Source organism: Somniosus microcephalus, chromosome 33 (assembly GCF_052327205.1).
Source record: "Somniosus microcephalus isolate GS21.2 chromosome 33, FLI_Smic_1.0, whole genome shotgun sequence".
NCBI classification, from domain to species: Eukaryota; Metazoa; Chordata; class Chondrichthyes; order Squaliformes; family Somniosidae; genus Somniosus; species Somniosus microcephalus.
Genome location: NC_141019.1, coordinates 19,169,905 through 19,189,960, shown reverse-complemented (window position 1 = coordinate 19,189,960; position 20,056 = coordinate 19,169,905). Strand labels below are relative to the sequence as shown.

At 49.2% G+C, this 20,056-nt stretch overlaps 1 protein-coding gene across 4 annotated transcripts in view; it reads right to left on the bottom strand.

Annotated features, from left to right (window-relative positions):
- LOC147096985 (activin receptor type-1-like) overlaps nt 1–20,056 on the bottom strand; it is a 184,864-nt gene that overhangs the window by 76,626 nt on the left and 88,182 nt on the right. For all 4 annotated transcript variants that reach the window (XM_085972694.1, XM_085972691.1, XM_085972693.1 and 1 more), the window contains exons 7-9: nt 17,336–17,435; nt 11,046–11,192; nt 7,273–7,548 (exon numbers count right to left, since the gene is read on the bottom strand). In XM_085972694.1, coding sequence (XP_085828820.1) covers nt 7,273–7,548; nt 11,046–11,192; nt 17,336–17,435 — 523 coding nt within the window. The remainder of the gene's footprint in view (nt 1–7,272; nt 7,549–11,045; nt 11,193–17,335; nt 17,436–20,056) is intronic.

Here is a 20,056-nt window from a genome sequence, read left to right as displayed (position 1 = left end):
ATAGAAACATAGAAGATAGGAGCAGGAGTAGGCCATTCAGCCCCTCGAGCCTGTTCCACCATTCAATGAGATCATGGCTGATCATCCAAATTCAGTACCCTGTCCCTGCCTTCTCTCCGTACCCCTTGATCCCTTTAGCCTTAAGAAATATATCCAACTCCTTCTTGAATATATTTAATGAATTGGCCTCTACTGCCTTCTGTGGTAGAGAATTCCACAGGTTCACCACTCTCTGGGTGAAGAAATTCCTCCTCATCTCAGTCCTAAATGGCTTACCCCTTATCTTTAGACTGTGACCCCTGGTTCTGGACTCCCCGACCATCGGGAACAGCCTTCCTGCATCTAGTCTGTCTAGTCCTATTAGAATTTTATAAGTTTCAATGAGATTCCCTCTCATTCTTCTAAACTCCAGCGAGTATAAGCCCAATCGACACAATCTCTCCTCATACGTCATTCCTGCCATCCCAGGTATCAGTCTGGTGAATCTTCGCTGCACTCCCTCCATGGCAAGAACATCCTTCCTCAGATAAGGTTGAAGGGAAGTCCTCACAAGAAGAGAGGGGCAATGATAGGGATTGCCACCTGGGTTTGGTATCACCCATAGGCACGACCACCATCTGGGAGGACCCAGGAAGCCCCAACCAACATCTGCTGCCAGAAAGGAGAGCTGGAGAGGCAGCAGCACTGGTACAGTCAGCTGTTACAGGATGTTGCCGAGTTAATACATAGCTTTGTGCTGTTTTAACTTTTGCTATATTACTGTAAATGCTGACTGTTTCCGCTCCTGATTCAGGCAGCTCTTCCTGACCCCCCACACCCCAACCGCAACCGCACACCCTGCTCCTGATTCAGGCAGCTCTTCCTGACCCCCCACACCCCAACCGCAACCGCACACCCTGCTCCTGATTCAGGCAGCTCTTCCTGACCCCCCACACCCCAACCGCAACCGCACACCCTGCTCCTGATTCAGGCAGCTCTTCCCCCCCCCACACCCCCCAACCCCACACCCTATGACTACTAGGCACTTGGTCTGAGTATTAAACAAAGCTTTAATCAACTGTTTTTCAACATGGAGATCTAGTTGTGTCCTTCACTAGTTCCTGTTAAAGAATGTCCTGCACAAGCTGGGCCCGTGCCCGAGTATTTATACTCCCCCTGGACAGCGCCACCAGCAGGCCGCTCGGTATTATTACATAAGTCATTTCCACATGAATAACAAGATTCATGTCACCCTGCTCCTGATTCAGGCAGCTCAGCCCCACAACCACACTCCCCCCAACCCCACACCCTGCTCCTGATTCAAGAAGCTCTCCCCCCCCACCCCCCCACCACACTCCCCAACCCCACACCCTGCTCCTGATTCAGGCAGCTCTCCCCCCCCCCCCACACAACCCCCAACCCCACACCCTGCTCCTGATTCAGGCAGCTCCCCCCCCCCCCCCCACACCCCCCAACCCCACACCCTGCTCCTGATTCAGGCAGCTCACCCCCCCCCCCCCACACCCCCCAACCCCACACCCTGCTCCTGATTCAGGCAGCTCTCCCCCCCCCCCCCCCACACCCCCCAACCCCACACCCTGCTCCTGATTCAGGCAGCTCACCCCCCCCCCCCCACACAACCCCCAACCCCACACCCTGCTCCTGATTCAGGCAGCTCACCCCCCCCCCCCCACACCCCCCAACCCCACACCCTGCTCCTGATTCAGGCAGCTCACCCCCCAACCCCACACATTGCTCCTGAATCTGACTCCCACTGCTCCTGGACTCTCCACCTTCTGCTTATTCTGGATCCGTTTGGTGCTGATTACATACAGGCAACTTGTTGCTGATTGGCTGCTGATTAAATACAGACAACTTGATGCTGATTGGCTGCTGATTACATACAGACAACTGGCTGCTGATTACATACAGGCAACTTGCTGCTGATTGGCTGCTGATTACATACAGACAACTTGCTGCTGATTGGCTGCTGATTGTGTACAGGCAACTTGATGCTGATTGGCTGCTGATTGTGTACAGGCAACTTGCTGCTGATTGGCTGCTGATTACATACAGGCAACTTGCTGCTGATTGGCTGCTGATTGTGTACAGGCAACTTGCTGCTGATTGGCTACAGATTACATACAGGCAACTTGATGCTGATTGGCTACTGATTACATACAGGCAACTTGCTGCTGATTGGCTGCTGATTACATACAGGCAACTTGCTGCTGATTGGCTACAGATTACATACAGGCAACTTGCTGCTGATTGGCTGCTGATTGCATACAGGCATCTTACTGCTGATTGGCTACTGATTACATGCAGGCAACTTGCTGCTGATTGGCTGCTGATTACATACAGGCAACCTGCTGCTGATTGCATACAGGCAACTTGATGCTGATTGGCTGCTGATTACATACAGGCATCTTGCTGCTAATTGGCTACTGATTACATACAGGCAACGTGATGCTGATTGGCTACTGATTACGTACAGGCAACTTGCTGCTGATTGGCTACTGATTGCGTACAGGCAGCTTGATGCTGATTGGCTACAGATTGTGTAGAGGCAACTTGCTGCTGATTGGCTGCTGATTGCGTACAGGCAACTTGCTGCTGATTGGCTGCTGATTGCATACAGGCAACTTGCTGCGGATTGGCTGCAAATTACATATAAACAACTTGCTGCTGATTGGCTGCTGATTACATATAGGCAACTTGCTGCTGATTGGCTACTGATTACATATAGGCAACTTGCTGCTGATTGGCTACTGATTGCATACAGGCAACTTGCTGCTGATTGGCTGCTGATTGCATACAGGCAACTTGCTGCTGATTGGCTGCTGATTGCATACAGGCAACTTGCTGCGGATTGGCTGCAAATTACATATAAACAACTTGCTGCTGATTGGCTGCTGATTACATATAGGCAACTTGCTGCTGATTGGCTACTGATTACATATAGGCAACTTGCTGCTGATTGGCTACTGATTGCATACAGGCAACTTGCTGCTGATTGGCTGCTGATTGCATACAGGCAACTTGCTGCTGATTGGCTACAGATTACATACAGGCAACTTGCTGATTGGCTACAGATTACATACAGGCAACTTGCTGCTGATTGGCTACTGATTGCATACAGGCAATTTGATGTTGATTGGCTACTGATTGCATACAGGCAGCTTGATGCTGATTGGCTGCTGCTTACATACAGGTAACTTGATGCTGATTGGCTACAGATTGTGTAGAGGCAACTTGCTGCTGATTTCGTACAGGCAACTTGCTGCCGATTGGCTACAGATTACATACAGGCATCTTGCTGCTGATTGGCTACTGATTACATACAGGCAACTTGCTGCTGATTGGCTGCTGGTTGCATGCAGGCAACTTGCTGCTGATTGGCTACTGATTACATACAGGCAACTTGATGCTGATTGGCTACTGATTGCATACAGGCAACTTGCTGCTGATTGGCTACTGATTGCATACAGGCAACTTGCTGCTGATTGGCTGCTGGTTGCATACAGGCAAATTGCTGCTGATTGGCTACTGATTGCATACAGGCAACTTGATGTTGATTGGCTACTGATTGCATACAGGCAACTTGATGCTGATTGGCTACTGATTACATACAGGCAACTTGCTGCTGATTGGCTGCTGGTTGCATGCAGGCAACTTGCTGCTGATTGGCTACTGATTACATACAGGCAACTTGATGCTGATTGGCTACTAATTGCATACAGGCAACTTGCTGCTGATTGGCTACTGATTGCATACAGGCAACTTGCTGCTGATTGGCTGCTGGTTGCATACAGGCAAATTGCTGCTGATTGGCTACTGATTGCATACAGGCAACTTGATGTTGATTGGCTACTGATTGCATACAGGCAACTTGCTGCTGATTGGCTACTGATTGCATACAGGCAACTTGCTGCTGATTGGCTGCTGGTTGCATACAGGCAAATTGCTGCTGATTGGCTACTGATTGCATACAGGCAACTTGATGTTGATTGGCTACTGATTGCATACAGGCAACTTGCTGCTGATTGGCTGCTGGTTGCATACAGGCAACTTGCTGCTGATTGGCTACTGATTACATACAGGCAACTTGATGCTGATTGGCTACTGATTGCATACAGGCAACTTGATGCTGATTGGCTACTGATTGCATACAGGCAACTTGCTGCTGATTGGCTACTGATTGCATACAGGCAACTTGCTGCTGATTGGCTGCTGGTTGCATACAGGCAACTTGCTGCTGATTGGCTGCTGGTTGCATACAGGCAAATTGCTGCTGATTGGCTACTGATTGCATACAGGCAACTTGCTGCTGATTGGCTACTGATTGCATACAGGCAACTTGCTGCTGATTGGCTGCTGGTTGCATACAGGCAAATTGCTGCTGATTGGCTACTGATTGCATACAGGCAACTTGATGTTGATTGGCTACTGATTGCATACAGGCAACTTGCTGCTGATTGGCTACTGATTGCATACAGGCACCTTGCTGCTGATTGGCTGCTGATTGCATACAGGCATCTTGCTGCTGATTGGCTACTGATTACATACAGGCAACTTGCTGCTGATTGGCTACAGATTACATACAGGCAACTTTATGCTGATTGGTTGCTGATTACATACAGGCAACTTGCTGCTGATTGGCTACTGATTGCATACAGGCAACTTGATGCTGATTGGCTACTGATTGCGTACAGACAACTTGATGCTGATTGGCTTCTGATTGCGTACACGCAACATACTGCTGATTGGCTACAGATTACATACAGGCAACTTGCTGCTGATTGGCTACTGATTGCATACAGGCAACTTACTACTGATTGGCTACTGATTACATACAGGCAACTTGCTGCTGAGTGGCTGCTGATTGCGTACAGACAACTTGATGCTGATTGGCTTCTGATTGCGTACACGCAACATACTGCTGATTGGCTACAGATTACATACAGGCAACCTGCTGCTGATTGGCTACTGATTACATACAGGCAACTTGCTGCTGATTGGCTGCAGATTACATACAGGCAACTTGATGCTGATTGGCTACTGATTACGTACAGGCAACTTGCTGCTGATTGGCTGCTGATTGTGTACAGGCAACTCGCTGCTGATTGGCTGCTGATTGCGTACAGGCAACTTGCTGCTGATTGGCTACTGATTGCGTACAGGCAGCTTGCTGCTGATTGGCTGCTGATTGCGTACAGGCAACTTGCTGCAGTTTTTTTGCGACATGCAATTTTTCCAATGTTTGTTCTTCAAAAGCTGGCAGCATACTTCACCTACCAAAACAAATCAGTTGAGAGAACCTTAACACAGCATCATCTTTATTACTTTGGGCAATAATGAGGTCAAGAAGGAGCCTGCATTTAAAAAGCACCTCAGCACATTTCTCAGAATCGGCCATAATTGACCATGAATTATTACGAAGAGCATTTGTTGTAGACAAGCACACCAGCCATTTTGCGCACATCAATGGATGAGTGACCAGGTACTCTGTTTTAGTGTTGTTGGTAGAGGGAGGAATATTGGTCAGGGCATCAGGAGAACTCCCTGATATTCTCCAAATTGTGCCATAGGACCCTTAACACACAGATAAGGCAGGGGGACAGGACCTCGATTTATAATTTCAGCTGAAAGACGGCCCCTCCGCCAGTGAGCGCTCCCTCAGTACTGCACTGTGTTATGGAGTGGGGCTTGAACCCACGACCTTCTGACTCAGAGACAGCCAATTGAGTCAAGATAAGAGTTAATGAAAAGTTAAAGGGCATGCGCAGTGAGCGTGCGTGTGGGTGGGGTGTGTGGTGTCCCTTGCCATCATTCAGCTGGCAGCTGTGCCCGTAGTTTTGCACACCCATTACCAACTGGTTTCAGATGATTGCTGGCAGAAGCCTGGAAATCACCTGGAGACTGTGTGTGGGACAGCAAGGTCAAAGAGGGGAGGTGAATAAGGAAAATGAAAAACACACAAAAGAGAATGTATTAATTTAAAGCTGTATGTCATCCTAGACATGATGAAGCAAAATATCTGTGTGCTGAATGCTATGTCTCTGTTGTCCTTTGTTCACACGCTTTAAAATTCCATTTTAATGAACTGTGCAGTCAAATAAGCCCCAGGCTCAACCTGGTCTGTTCTGTGTTAGCTGAGCTGGTGGGGATTCTACAATCGGCCTTTAGTGGCCCTGGAGAGGGGAGAAAAATTCAGCCAGGGCTCCTGCTCCTGACCACAATCTAATGACTCCTGCTGGAATGTGTTTGTGTGTGTGTGAGAGTGAGTGTGTGTGAGTGTGAGTATAAGAGTGAGTTTTTGTGTGTGTGAGTGTGTAGGTGAGTGTGAGTGAGTGAGTGTGTGTGTGAGTGAGCGTGTGTGTGTGTGTGAGAATGTGTGAGAGAGTGTGAGTGTGTGTGAGTGAGAGTGTATGTGTGTGAGTGTGTGTGAGTGAGAGTGAGTGTATGTGTGTGAGTGTGAGAGTGAATGTGAGAGTGAGTGTGAGTTAGTGTAAGTGAGTGAGTGTGAGTGTGAGTGAATGTGAGTGTGTGTGAGTGTGTGTGTGTGAGTGAGTGTGTGTGAGAGTGAGTGTATGTGTGTGAGTGTGAGTGTGAGTGTGTAAATTATGAATCCATCAGGATCAGCCTGCCAACACTCACTATCTTGGTCGAGGAGCCTCTGTCAGTACCTGTGCAACTAATTTGGCCAACAGGGGGAGCCAATAGGAAGGGAAAGCAAGAAGCAAAATAATACGGTGAGCCACTGTTGGAGATGGAACTGTTGAGATCTGCATGAAATCCTCTCTCGACGTACAGGGATGTACGGTTGTGGGAATAATGATCAGTGACAGGCAGGGACGTTCAAAGCAGCAATAACTAAGTATTATCATTAACACAGAGAGATGAGATAGAGAGGGGAGGGGAGGGGGAAGGGTTGGAGACGAGAAGTGACCATCTCAGGCAGCAGGTTTTTTTTCCTGTATCCATATCCAGGGGTGTGGGAGGCGGGCTAACACAGCCTCCCCGAGATATGGGAGCAGTGCTAAAGGCTTGGGCTTTATAGAGAGGTGTTCAGGTGAAAGGAAAGTGTTGGGCACAAGGGAGGAACTTGAGCTTCTTGAAGGCAGCTCGGAAGGCAAGTGGGAGTGAAGATTGAAGGCGAGAGAGTGAGGTGAAGACTGTCGAGGCATGAAGAAGTAGGCCGAAAGGGGCTTGTTTGCCAGTCTCAGACACAGGGTTATTAATGAGGGTGCAGAGGTCTCACGGAGAGCAAATCTGGTTAGTGGCTGTTACCTAAGTCTGCTATGCAGCACTGCTTGTTTCTCTTGACCAGAATATTTCTGCTTTTCAGGTCTCGGTGGGCGATGGCGGCTTTGCCCGGGGTCCCGATGATTTCTGCGTGCAAGTGGACGAGGCCGCTGATGATGGACAGTGCGAGCTTCAGGCAGCCCTCCGTGTCTACCGTGTTGCACTGCAGATAGTCGTACAGCGATCCGTTCTCGTGGTAGTGCGTTATGAGCCAGAGCTGAGTGCTTGAATTCCGCGACGTCATGTCCGAGGCGATGAAGCCTGGAGAGGGAGGAGGCGAGGACAACGGGTTAGAATGTATCACGGCGCGAGATGGACATCCTAAAGATTCATGCTAGATCACTTGAGCACAGCGAAGAAGAGGAAAATCAGGTGGGGAGGAGCACAGGAGGACAAAGGAGCCATAGAAACATAGAAGATAGGAGCAGGAGTAGGCCATTCAGCCCCTCGAGCCTGCTCCGCCATTCAATGCAATCATGGCTGATCATCCAAATTCAGTACCCTGTCCCTGCCTTCTCCCCATATCCCTTGATCCCTTTAGCCTTAAGAAATATATCTAACTCCTTCTTGAATATATTTAATGAATTGGCCTCTACTGCCTTCTGTGGTAGAGAATTCCACAGGTTCACCACTCTCTGGGTGAAGAAATTCCTCCTCATTTCTGTCCTAAATGACTTACCCCTTATCCTTAGACTGTGACCCCTGGTCCTGGACTCCCCCGACCATCGGGAAGTCCAGATTACATTGCATAGAATTACATTGAGTCTACAGCACAGAAACAGGCCATTCGGCCCCACAGGTCCATGCCGGTGTTTATGCTCCACACGAGCCTCTTCCCACCCCTCTTCATCTCACCCCATCAACATATCCTTCTATTCCTTTCTCCCTCATGTGTTTATCGAGCTTCCCCTTAAATGCATCTGTGCTATTTGCCTCAACCACTCCCTGTGGTAGCGAGTTCCACATTCTCACCACTCTCTGGGTAAAGAAGTTTCTCCTGAATTCCCGATTGGATTTATTAGTGACTCTCTTATATTGATGGCCCCCAGTTCTGGTCTCCCCCACAAGTGGAAACATCTTCTCTACGTCTACCCTATCGAACTCTTACAATAATCTTAAAGACCTCTATCAGGTCACCCCTCAGCCTTCTCTTTTCTAGAGAAAAGAGCCCCCGCCTGTTCAGCTTTTCCTGATACGTATCACCTCTCAGTTCTGGTATCATCCGTGTAAATCTTTCTTGTACCCTCTCCAGTGCCTCTATATCCTTTTTATAATATGGAGACCAGAACTGTGCACAGATTGATTTTCTGACGATGAATTGAAATGGATGACAAATCAGATGTTCCCCATCTGATTCCCCTTTATTCGCTTCGCCCAGGAGGTTCAATGGGGCGGGGGGGCAGATTTTGACTTTGTACGACAGTGTAAGGCGGGCGATAGTGAGTTGGCAGCTCGTTTTATATCTCGCCTCATTTTCATTTCCATCGACGGCAATAAAAATCGGGAGAGGTGTAAAACAGGCTGCCAACTCGCTCAAATTAGCCCCATGGACCTCAGGGGCACAGCCGGGAAATCGGCCCCTCAAGTGTCAACACCTGAGGTAGGGAGGGGAAAGAAAATTTCAACCAGGACTCCCTCTCCTGGTTCCTCATCAGGGTTCCTCGTCACTATCCAGTGACTCCTGCTGGAACATTGAGCTAGAATGAAGAATGGCCTCCAGAACGTTAGGAGCAGGAGGAGGCCATTCAGCCCCTCGAGCCTGCTCCGCCATTCAATGAGATCATGGCTGATCTGTATCTTAACTCCATCTACCCACCTCAGCTCCATATCCCTCGATACCCTTAATATACTGGGGGAAAAATTTGGTTAGTTTGCGCCTCCCTAAGGGGGCGCTAACGGGGCGCAAAGCAACTAGCACCTGGGCGCGGCGCCGCTAACGCCTCCCGTGAATTTCAGCGGGAGGTCAGTGGCGGCGGTAACCGTTAGTGCCCCGCGGCACTGCGCCTCCAGCGATGATGTCATCGCCGTGCGCAGCGCCCCGCTCGCGCCCCGGCCGCGATCTTCGGCAGCGCCCCCTGATTTACCGCCGGACGCTATGTCCGACAGGGTCAAGGGGGCCTACCTGCAGCCGGGGCAGCGCTAATTAAAGGGAAGGTGCCGGGCGGCCATTTTTGTTGCTGGCTGCCTGCCAGCACCTGCCCCCGTTGCCGACCCCGGCCTCCTGAGCAGCCCCCCCCGCGGAGTGTCGGCTGCGCTCGGTGAGCCCGGCACTTCTCTTGAGTGCCGGGCTCTATTGCCGGCACTCCGATCCCTGGTGGCCCAGCTGGTCCCAGGGGCCACGCTGCGCTAGGCCCCTCCCCTTTAAGAAGGGGAGGTAGGCCTGCAGTACCGCCGTGCGACGTGCCGCACAGTGTGGCGCTGCTGCACGTAGTGCCGCGATATTCACTCACAGCGCCCCTAGAGGGAGGCGGGACGCTTCCTGTAGCGCCCCGCCTCCCTCTTGGGGCGCTACCAGTGAATTTCGGGCGCGGGGGCGTCCCGGCAAAGTTAGCGCCCCAAAGGGGGCGCAACCCAATTTTGCCCTCACTGCTTCTACCTTTTCCACTTCTACTGATACTTTGTCAGGTTCCGGGGATGGGGGATCTTAGCTGCAAGGACAGGTGGGAGAAGCTGGATTTTTTTTCAGTAGAGCAAAGGAGGTTGCGGGGTGATTTGACAGAGGTGTACAAGATTATGATGGGTTTGGATAGGCTAGACGGGGAAAGGCTGTTCCCACTAGTTGATGGTACAAGGACTAAGGGACACAGATTTAAGGTTTTGGGCAAGAGATACAGGGGGGATGTGAGAAAAACTTTTTTACACAGCGAGTGGTGAGGACCTGGAACTCGCTGCCGACGGAAGTGGTGGAAGCGGAGACACTCAATGTTTTCAAGGGGAGACTGGATAGGCACTTGAGGGAAATAAACTTGCAGGGCTATGGGGATAGAGCGGGGGAATGGGACTGGCTGGATTGCTTTACAGAGAGCCGGCATGGACTCGATGGGCCAAATGGCCTCCTTCTGTGCCGTTATGACTCTATGACCAACACAAAATTTATCGATCGCAGTCTTGAAAGTTTCAATTGACCCAGAAGGTGGACGGTGCACAATGAAACATAAGAGCCAACGGCGTCAGGAGAAGAGGGGAGAAACAGGGGAAAATAACAGAATGAATGGGCAGCACGGTGGCATAGTGGTTAGCACTGTTGCCTCACCGCGCCAGGGACCCGGGTTCAAATCCGGCCTTGGGTGACTGTGTGGAGTTTGCACATTCTCCCCGTGTTTGCGTGGGTTTCCTCCGGGTGCTCTGGTTTCCTCCCACAGTCCAAAGATGTGCGGGTTAGGTTGATTGGCTATGATAAATTGACCCTTAGTGTTAGGGGGATTAAATACGTGGGGTTACGGGGATAGGGTGGGATATGTGTTGGTGTAGGGGTTACGGGGATCGGGTGGGATATGTGTCGGTGCAGGCTCGATGGGCCGAAATGGCCTCTATCTGCACTGTGGGGTTTCTGTGATTTCTGTGATTCTGTGAATCGGACGCCCAAATGGGGAGGGATTTGCTTCTTTGCCAATAACATGATGTAAGGGTTTATCTGGAAGCGCTTATAACACATAATGCAGCGACTGTGATTCAAAGAGTCGGACAACTGAAAGAAGCAAAACGAGGTTCCTTCAGCCCCTCATTACCACGCCTTGCAGGAATTCTGCAGCACTTACCTAGAACATTATCATGCCTCAGTAATACCGTGTTGTAGATCTCTGTCTCTCTGAACCAGGACTGTTCATCCCTTGAGGAGAAAATCTTGACAGCCACATTTTCCCCCTGCCACATGCCTCTCCACACTTCACCGTAGCGTCCTTTCCCTAAGCAAGGCAAAAAGAGGATTAGAACATGGGAACTGGGGTCTTCCAATGGCTCAGTGGGGGATAAAGCCGCTTCTTGATATGGAACTGGGCCGGACAGACGAGAAGGGTCCCAGCTTCCATCACCTGGTCTGAATGAAAGCAGAGTTAGCCGAGTTTAACCGAGGCTGCTGTTGAGGCTGCGATATTTGGCCAAAGTGTCCCCAGACCTCAAGGAGGGGAAAAATAGGCAAAGGCTCGTCACTATTTGATAACCCCTGCCAGAAAGTGTGTATTACGGGATTGGGCTTGGCTGGGATGCTCTCCATGGGTGAATAGTCAGACAACTGTCTGGATTCACGCACACAGAATGGCAACATGGGCGAGGTACCAGAGGGCTGCCAGTACCCAGCAAGAATCAGCACCTTCAGGGTGGGGGAGGCAGAGGGAAGAAAATTGTAAATTTAAAAAAAGGGAATGGGTTGGGGTGGGGTGGGGTGGGGTCGGGTGGGGATGGGGGACATGTGGTGGGAGAGGTGGTCTTGTAGAAGAAAATTGTCCTTTTGCCTCTGGAATACAGGTTTAAATCCAACCAATGGAGAAAGGCTCTTTCCTTTCTCTTCCAGGCCTTGGAACGGTCACACGTAAATGCCAAAATAATGAATTTTCACTTCGAATGGCCACGTGGGCAAGGTATCAGAGAGCTGACACTCCTGGGACCCTTTAGTACACTTTATCCGGAGAATGTCTCCTCTCACTGAAGCTCTTTAATGGTGTCAAATGGAGTGAGTTTGGGCTATCTCTGTCCAGGTCCCAATGGGCATGAGTTCATAGTACAAAAATTCATGAATCTTGGCTATAATTGGTGTCATTGAGTAATCTGACTGAGTCAGGATACAAGAATAGAGTGGGGGCTGGAAGGGCGGGTATTATTTTTTCTATGCACACTCCTAGCGACCAGGAACATGGTGCCAGATGATGATAAAATAATAATGGAGACAAGAATGTAACAGTTTGTGGTCTGATAGATGGCTCTTCTCACCTCTGTCCGCCAACCTCTCTCTGCATTAAAAGTTTCCTTGTCTTCCTCTTTTTTATCAGTATTACTGTGGCCACTGTTTCTCTAAACTTTCCTCCTTTCTTCCCCCGGGTTCCAAATACCCCACCCTACCCACTCTTGCTCGTCCATCCGTCCTCACTGTGTTGAAGTCAAGACTCATTGCACTGTCCACTGCTCGAACTCATTCCTTCCTAGGACCTCAAAACTATGGGGGGGAGAAATTCGGTATCACCCCGTTTGGGGCGCAATTATCGGCCGGGCGCAAAGTTTAGCGCCTGGCGCTAATTATCGTCTCCGACTGCAAACTTGGCTGCTATCGCCCCTGGAGCTGATTGGAGCGCTAAATCAGGTGCTACACACCTCTCTTAAGGCGCTAATGCCGAGGAGCGAGGCGCTACCTCAGAGCGCTGGCGGAGCTCATGTGATGTCAGTCAGCAATGGAACACAGACACACTGGCGCCGGCCAGTTCTTACAGGAGAGGGTCGATCTTGCTCTCCATCCACACCCTGCTCATTGCAGCCTTGAATCTCGGCCTGGAGAGACCTGTACATCAAATCTGCTGGAAAGAACAATGGAGAGGCCCAGGGAAAGAGCTCAGAGTGCAGCCCCCATAGTCTCTTCTAAATCGATGCAAGGAAGGACAAATCAAAATGAACCTGCAAAGTGCTGCTCAGTACCCAAAACTCCTTCACACAGCGTTGAATCTCTCCAGAAGTCTCTCTCTCTCCCTCTCAGAATGCGTGGTGCAAAAATGTCGCTGACAAAAAAAGGCAGGAAGCGGCCACCTTTAAATAGCGCTCCCCCAGTCCCTTCCCAACTGCAAAACGCTCCCCTCAACCTGTCGTTACTAGTGGCAGGCGGTAAGGCAGGGGGCGCCACTCAATATCCGGTCCGGGGCGCTACCGGGGCGTTGCACGCTCGACTGACGTCACAATCTGTGGGCGCAGGAGACCGTGGCGGTAATGTTTAGCGCCGCCGCAAAAATGTCTGGTTAATTTCGCGAGCGGTGCAAACATCGCCGCGCCCGGGCGCTAGTTGCTTTGCGCCCTGTCAGTGCCCTCTTAGGGCAATAACGGGAGGCGCAAAGCAACCGAATTTTTCCCCCGGAACTCCTTAGTGTCTTTTAGCCCATCCTTGGGAAGCATGTTAAAAGTGTGTAGGGAGGGAATATTGGAGGCAGTTGTATATGAGAAGCCTACCTCCACCTCCCTGGCATCGCTTGCCACCCCTGCCTCAGCCCATCTGCTGCTGAAACCCTCATCCATGCTTTTGTTATCTCCAGACTCGACTATTCCAATGCTTGCCTGGCCGGCCTGCCATTCTAACTCGCACCAAGGCCCTCTCTAGCCAGAGGACAACTGTACACTTCCTCCCTCCAATGCCCCAAATGCCAATAGCTAAATCAGAAAGGACCAGTGATTGAAATTCGTACCTTCCTGGCCTGCATAGCTCGGCAACACGCCAGGTACTGCATTAACCAAATGTGGCATCAAAGAAGCTCATTCATTCACCTATACAACAACAGCAACCTGCATTTATATAGCGCTATTAACATAGTAAAACATTCCAAGGCGCTTCACAGGAGCATAGAATCATAGAATAGAATCATAGAAAGTTACAGCACGGAGGAGGCCATTTCGGCCCATCATGTCCGCACCAGCCAACAAAAATCTATCCAGCCTAATCCCACTTCCCAGCTCTTGGTCCGTAGCCCTGCAGGTTACAGCATCCCAAGTGCACATCCAAGTACTTTTTAAATGTGGTTAGGGTTTCTGCCTCTACCACCCTTTCAGGCAGTGAGTTCCAGACCCCCACAACCCTCTGGGTGAAGAAATTTCCCCTCACATCCCCTCTAAACCTTCCACCAATTACATTAAATCTGTGCCCCCTGGTTTTTGACTCCTCTGCTAAGGTCCTTTCTATCCATTTTATCTAGGCCCCTCATAATTTTATACACCTCAATAAGGTCTCCCCTCAGCCTCCTCTGTTCCAAGGAAAACAAACCCCAGCCTATCCAATCTTTCCTCATAGCTAATATTCTCTCAAGCATTATCAGACAAAATTTGACACCGAGCCACATAAGGAGATATTAGGGCAGGTGAGGTAGGTTTTAAGGAGTGTCTTAAAGGAGGAGAGGGAGGTTGGGAGGCGGAGAGGTTTAGGGAGGGAATTCCAGATCTTAGGACCAAGACAGCTGAAGGCACGGCCGCCAATGATGGAACAAAGGGAATCAGGGATGCACAAGAGGTCAGAGTTGGAGGAGCGCAGATATCTCGGAGGGTTGTGGGGCTGGAGGAAGATACAGAGCTAGGGAGGAACGAGGCCATGGAGGGATTTGAAAACAAGGATGAGAATTTTAAAATTGAGGTATTGCAGGACCGGGAGCCAGCAGAGGAGGAAGGAAATTAAGGTGGAAAAAAAAGATTAAAAAAAATAGGGCATTTTGTTCAATTTTGAAGCTGTGGCCTGCACTGTTCTTTACTGGGGAAAGTCCAGAGTTCGATATGTACTTTCAATGCATCCTTCATTCAAAGTGAAGTGAGTTTGAGTAATCTTAGTCCCATTCCCAGTAGAAATGAGCTCATTGTATCAAAATGTCATCCATTGGTACTGATTCATCAATCATGTTGCACATTGTTAATTTTTTAACTACCTCCTGCCTACGTTGGATAACTCTTTGTTAGATTCCTCTCAGTGAACCAGGACAAGAGTCCAGTTGTTTTTGGAGGATGAGACAGAATTTTTAATAAAGGACATTAGTTCAGGCCCCAGTGCCTCAGCTAGCCAGTCTACAGCCTCATGTGGAACTGAGGCATACAGACCAGGAAGGTCGTAGATTTGATCCTAGGTCTGTGTTGAGTTAGCTGTGGCTCAGTGGGTAGCACTCTCAACTCTGAGCTAGAAGGTTGTGTGTTCATAGTCCCACTCCAGAGACTTGAGCACATAACCTAGGCTAACACTTCATTGCAGTGCTGAGGGAGTGGGCTGCATATAGTGACACCACTATTGCCAGCCAGAATTGAGATGATTGGATAATTCTCCTGTCAATGATGCCTGGAGACTGCACAGCTGTGATTGTCTGGGCTTAATTTGTATTATGAGACAATCCCCACTCGAACATACGAACATACGAATTAGGAGCAGGAGTCGGCCACTCGGCCCCTCGAGCCTGCTCCGCCATTCAATAAGATCATGGCTGATCTGATTACTCCACATTCCCGCCTACCCCCGATAACCTTTCACCCCCTTGCTTACCAAGAATCTATCTACCTCTGCCTTAAAAATATTCAAAGACTCTGCTTCCACCGCCCTCTGAGGAAGAGAGTTCGAAAGACTCACGACCCTCTGTGAGAAACAATTTCTCCTCATCTCTGTCTTAAATGGGCGACCCCTTATTTTTAAAGTGACCCCTAGTTCTAGATTCTCCCACAAGAGGAAACATCCTCTCCACATCCACCCTGTCCAGACCCCTCAGGATCTTATATGTTTCAATCAAGTCACCTCTTACTCTTCTAAACTCCAGCGGATACAAGCCTAGCCTGTCCAACCTTTCCTCATAGGACAACCCGCCCATTCCAGGTATTAGTCTAGTAAACCTTCTCTGAACTGCTTCCAACGCATTTACATCCTTCCTTAAATAAGGTGACCAATATTGTACACAGTACTCCAGATGTGGTCTCACCAATGCCCTGTATAACTGAAGCATAACCTCCCTACTTTTGTATTCAATTCCCCTCGCAATAAACGATGACATTCTATTAGCTTTCCTAATTACTTGCTGCACCTGCATACTAACCTTTTGCAATTCATGCACTAGGACACCCAGATCCCTCTGCATCTCAGAGCTCTGCAATCTCTCACCATTTAGATAATATGCTTCTTTTTTATTCTTCCTGCCAAAATGGACAATTTCACATTTTCCCACATTATACTCCATTTGCCAGATCTTTGCCCACTCACTTAACCTACCACTCACTACATCTTGCTGGAGAAATAATCCTGCTTTTATCGGGAGATGTTGCTGTAGTTTCGGTCATGACTTCCATTTGCTGTAGTTCATAGAGACTCTGCTTAAATAGACTCTGTAGACTGTTTGCTGCAGTGCGCTGTTTAAATAGATGCTGTTTGCTAAATAAATAGACTCTGCTGTAAAATAAACTGTTTGCTGTGAGTCCTGCCATAATTCCCGCCCCGCCTCCAACTCATTGGCTGACACAGTGGTGTCAATCGACACTCTGATCTTTCTACTCCCCATTGATTGGCAGCTCATCAATTTTCTTACATTTTCCTCTTTGCACACCATGCCTGTAGGTGGCGTGTATGAGGAGTAACAAAACTACTAATCAATGGGATTCAGATGATTGGTGTCAAGCGACACCATTTGGACTCAGAACATTGGGTTCTAATTCAGTTACAACGGGGAAAAGCCGGGGAAGGAGCCCAAAGGGAGCAAGTAGCGGAGGAGAAACTTTGCTACAATTTCCACATTTACAGAATGGTGGAATACTCAGGGTCCTGCTTATTACACTTCTCAGTAGAAATGGATTCAGCCCACAGAACCATAGACGTACTGTTTCGAAAAAGAGTAGGAGAGTTCTCCCTGGTGTCCTGGCCAATAGTTATCCCTCAACCAACAGCACTTCAAAACAGATGATCTGGTTATTATTGCTGTTTGTGGGATCTTGCTGTGCGCAAATTGGCTGCCGCGTTTCCTACATTACTGCACTTCAAAAAGTACTTCATTGGCTGTGAAGAGCAATGGGACGGCCTGAGGTTGTGAAAGGCGCTATATAAATGCAAGTTCTTTCTTTTTTTCCTTTTACAGCACAGAAGGAGGTGGCGGTGTGACCTATTGTAGTTTTGTCTGCTCTCTGCTAGAACAATCCTAAATGAATCCCACCGCACGGTGCTCTCTCCACAGCCCTGCATCCTCCCGTTCTTCAAGTGTTTCTCCAAAGCCTCTCCTGTCCCCGCACAGGGATTGGATTAGCAAAGATATCTTGCGGCAGGTTTGCAATTGAAATGATATACACCATTCATTCAGTCTCATATGGGTATGAACATTAGTGCATTAAGAAGATGTACTAAACGGTTTGTACTGACCTACGCACTCGATCAGTGTAATTTGCCGTGCCACTGTTCTCTGGACAAGGAACGGGAGTCCAGATCCACTACCGGAAGTGCAGGAGTGGTCAAACAGGTCCTAGGGTGAGAACCGAAAAGAAGCATTTGCTATTTTTAATAAGGATTAGACCAGCTCTCAGTAGGAACTCACAAGTGCGCCACGGGCGTCTACCCACGTGTAAATGTCTGCTTTTGAATTCGTAATGAAAACCTGGAAGAGCTTGCGAGTATAAGGCCCACTCCCCCATTTATCTTTGAGTCTGCCTGTCCTTGTTCCTGACTGCGATTCAGGGCTGTCTGTTGGAAAGTGTGTGTGGAGGTCAGGCGACCTGAAACGTTAACTCGGTTTCTCTCTCCACGGATGCTGCCTGGCCCGCTGAGTGTTTCCAGCCTTTTCTGTTTTTATTGCAGATTTCCAGCATCCGCAGTGTTTTGCTTTTTGGACAGGACTGGGCTTGACGGTGATGCACGTCACAGTCGAGTAACTGGCAGATGCTTGCTGATGGGGCTATTCAAGCGACGCGCCAGGGGCTGCCCGCGCCAGTGGAGCTGTCCCCCCATTGCGAATCACAGCCTTCTGGAGCAGGAGGCGGGGACGAAATAAAGAAACGATCAATATCATTTGGAATTTCTGGCCGGCAATCTATGAACTTCATTATAGTAATATTGACCGTTTGTATTGAGCCTGCTCCAAAGTATTGGGAAATTGGGAAGTATTGTACCGTGATAGAATCATACAAATATGAGCACAGAAGGAGGCAATTTAACTCATTAGAGTCACAGGGCAGGATTTTCATTGGGCCGTGGAGGCGGGATTGGAGGCGTGTGGGGGGTTAAAACCCCGAAATCAGGGGTCTCGACCCCATCCCGCACCCAAACCCGTCTCCATGCCAGTTTCAAAGGAGGCGGGTACCCGCCCCGCACTGGGCCCCGCCTACCCGAGGCGGGAAGGGATTAGTGCCAATTAACTGCCTGTTAACAGGTAGTTAACAGGCAGTTTTTAGCCTAATCCTTATTTTGAAGGGTGTTGTGTGGGATTCCCGATGGCTCCAAACCACGCCAAGTTAGGGGAGTCGGGCCGTCGGGTTGAAGGGCTTGGACGGGCCGAGATGTCGGTGTTCAAGGTGAGTGATGTGTGCATGAGTGCAAAGGTAAGTGTGTTTTGTGTGTCTAAAGTGATTAAATAAGTTTTCTTACCTTTTCAGCCTTCCTTCCTTTAGGTCTCGGGAGTCCCTCATCTCACCGGCACAGAAAGCAAAAGTGACAGCCTGCAGCTTTCTGTGCAGGAGAGATTTCTAACTGAGTCTGTGTAGAAGGACTCAGGTTAGAAGTCAGACTGTCAGTGTTTGACAGCTTCAAACAGCTGTGAAACGCTGATATTTCATCTGTCAAAACCTCTTGACAGATGAAATTTCAGTCTGTGACGTCACCTGTTGCCGGGTGGCCCTGAGCCCTGGGTCAACAAGGTCAATCAAGTTAAAATCGCGTGGATTGGCCGCATCTCGATGGAGGCGGGACTACAACCCCGAAAGTTGTAGTCCCGCCTCCCACCCGACTCCGGAATGAAAATCCTGCCCATAGAGTTATACAGCACAGAAAGAGGCCCTTCGGCCCATCGTGTCCGCGCCGGCCATCAAGCCCTGTCTAATCTAATCCCATTTTCCAGCACTTGGTCCGTAGCCTTGTATGCTATGGTGTTTCAAGCGCTCATCTAAGTGCTTCTTGAATGTTGTGAGGGTTCCTGCCTCTACCACCCTTTCAGGCAGTGAGTTCCAGATTCCAACCACCCTCTGGATGAAAATTGTGCCAGTATCCCATCAGAGCTATCTACTCTAATCCCATTTCCCTGCTTTTTCCCCGTGCCCTTTAATATATTTCTTCTTCAAACGTTTATCTAATTCCTGCCTCAGTGTCGTGATTAAATCGGCTTCAATAGCCACTTGGGGTAATGTATTCCCAATTCTATTGGGCATTTATGTAATTCCTTCGAACATCTCTCCTCCTGCTTCCAGTACTAATCCTGAGTCTGTGCCCACCCTCCCACCCCCGCTGTTACTGATTCACTGAGCAGGGAAATAGCCTTTCCCTATTTACCCTCTCAAAACCTTTCAGAATTGTAGATGCTCCTGTTAATCCTCCCTTTTGCCTTCTGTGCTTCAGCTAATTCAGCCCTAGTTTTTCAGATCTCTCATATATCCTCTCACCCCTGGTATTACCTTCGTGAAGCTAACTTGCCCTTTTTCCATGGCTCTAATATTCTGCTGGTGATGACATAAGAACATAAGAAATAGGAGCAGGAGTCGGCCATTCAGCCCCTCGAGCCCGTTCCGCCATTCAATAAGATCATGGCTGATCTTCTGCCTCAATTCCATTCACTGGCCCTATCGTCATATCCCTTGATGCCCTTACTAGTCAGAAATCTATCGACTTCTGTTTTGAATATACTCAATGACTGAGCCTCCACAGCCCTCTGGGGTAGAGAATTCCAAAGACTCACCACCCTCTGTGTGAAGAAATTTCTCCTCATCTCAGTCCTGAATGGCCGACCCTGTATCCTGAGGCTGTGGCCCCTGGTTCTAGACTCCCCAGCCAAGGGAAACATTCTCCCAGCATCCACCCCATCAAACCCTGTAATAATTTTGTATGCTTCAATGAGATTCCCTCTCATTCTTCTGAATTCAAGAGAATAAGGCCTAGTTT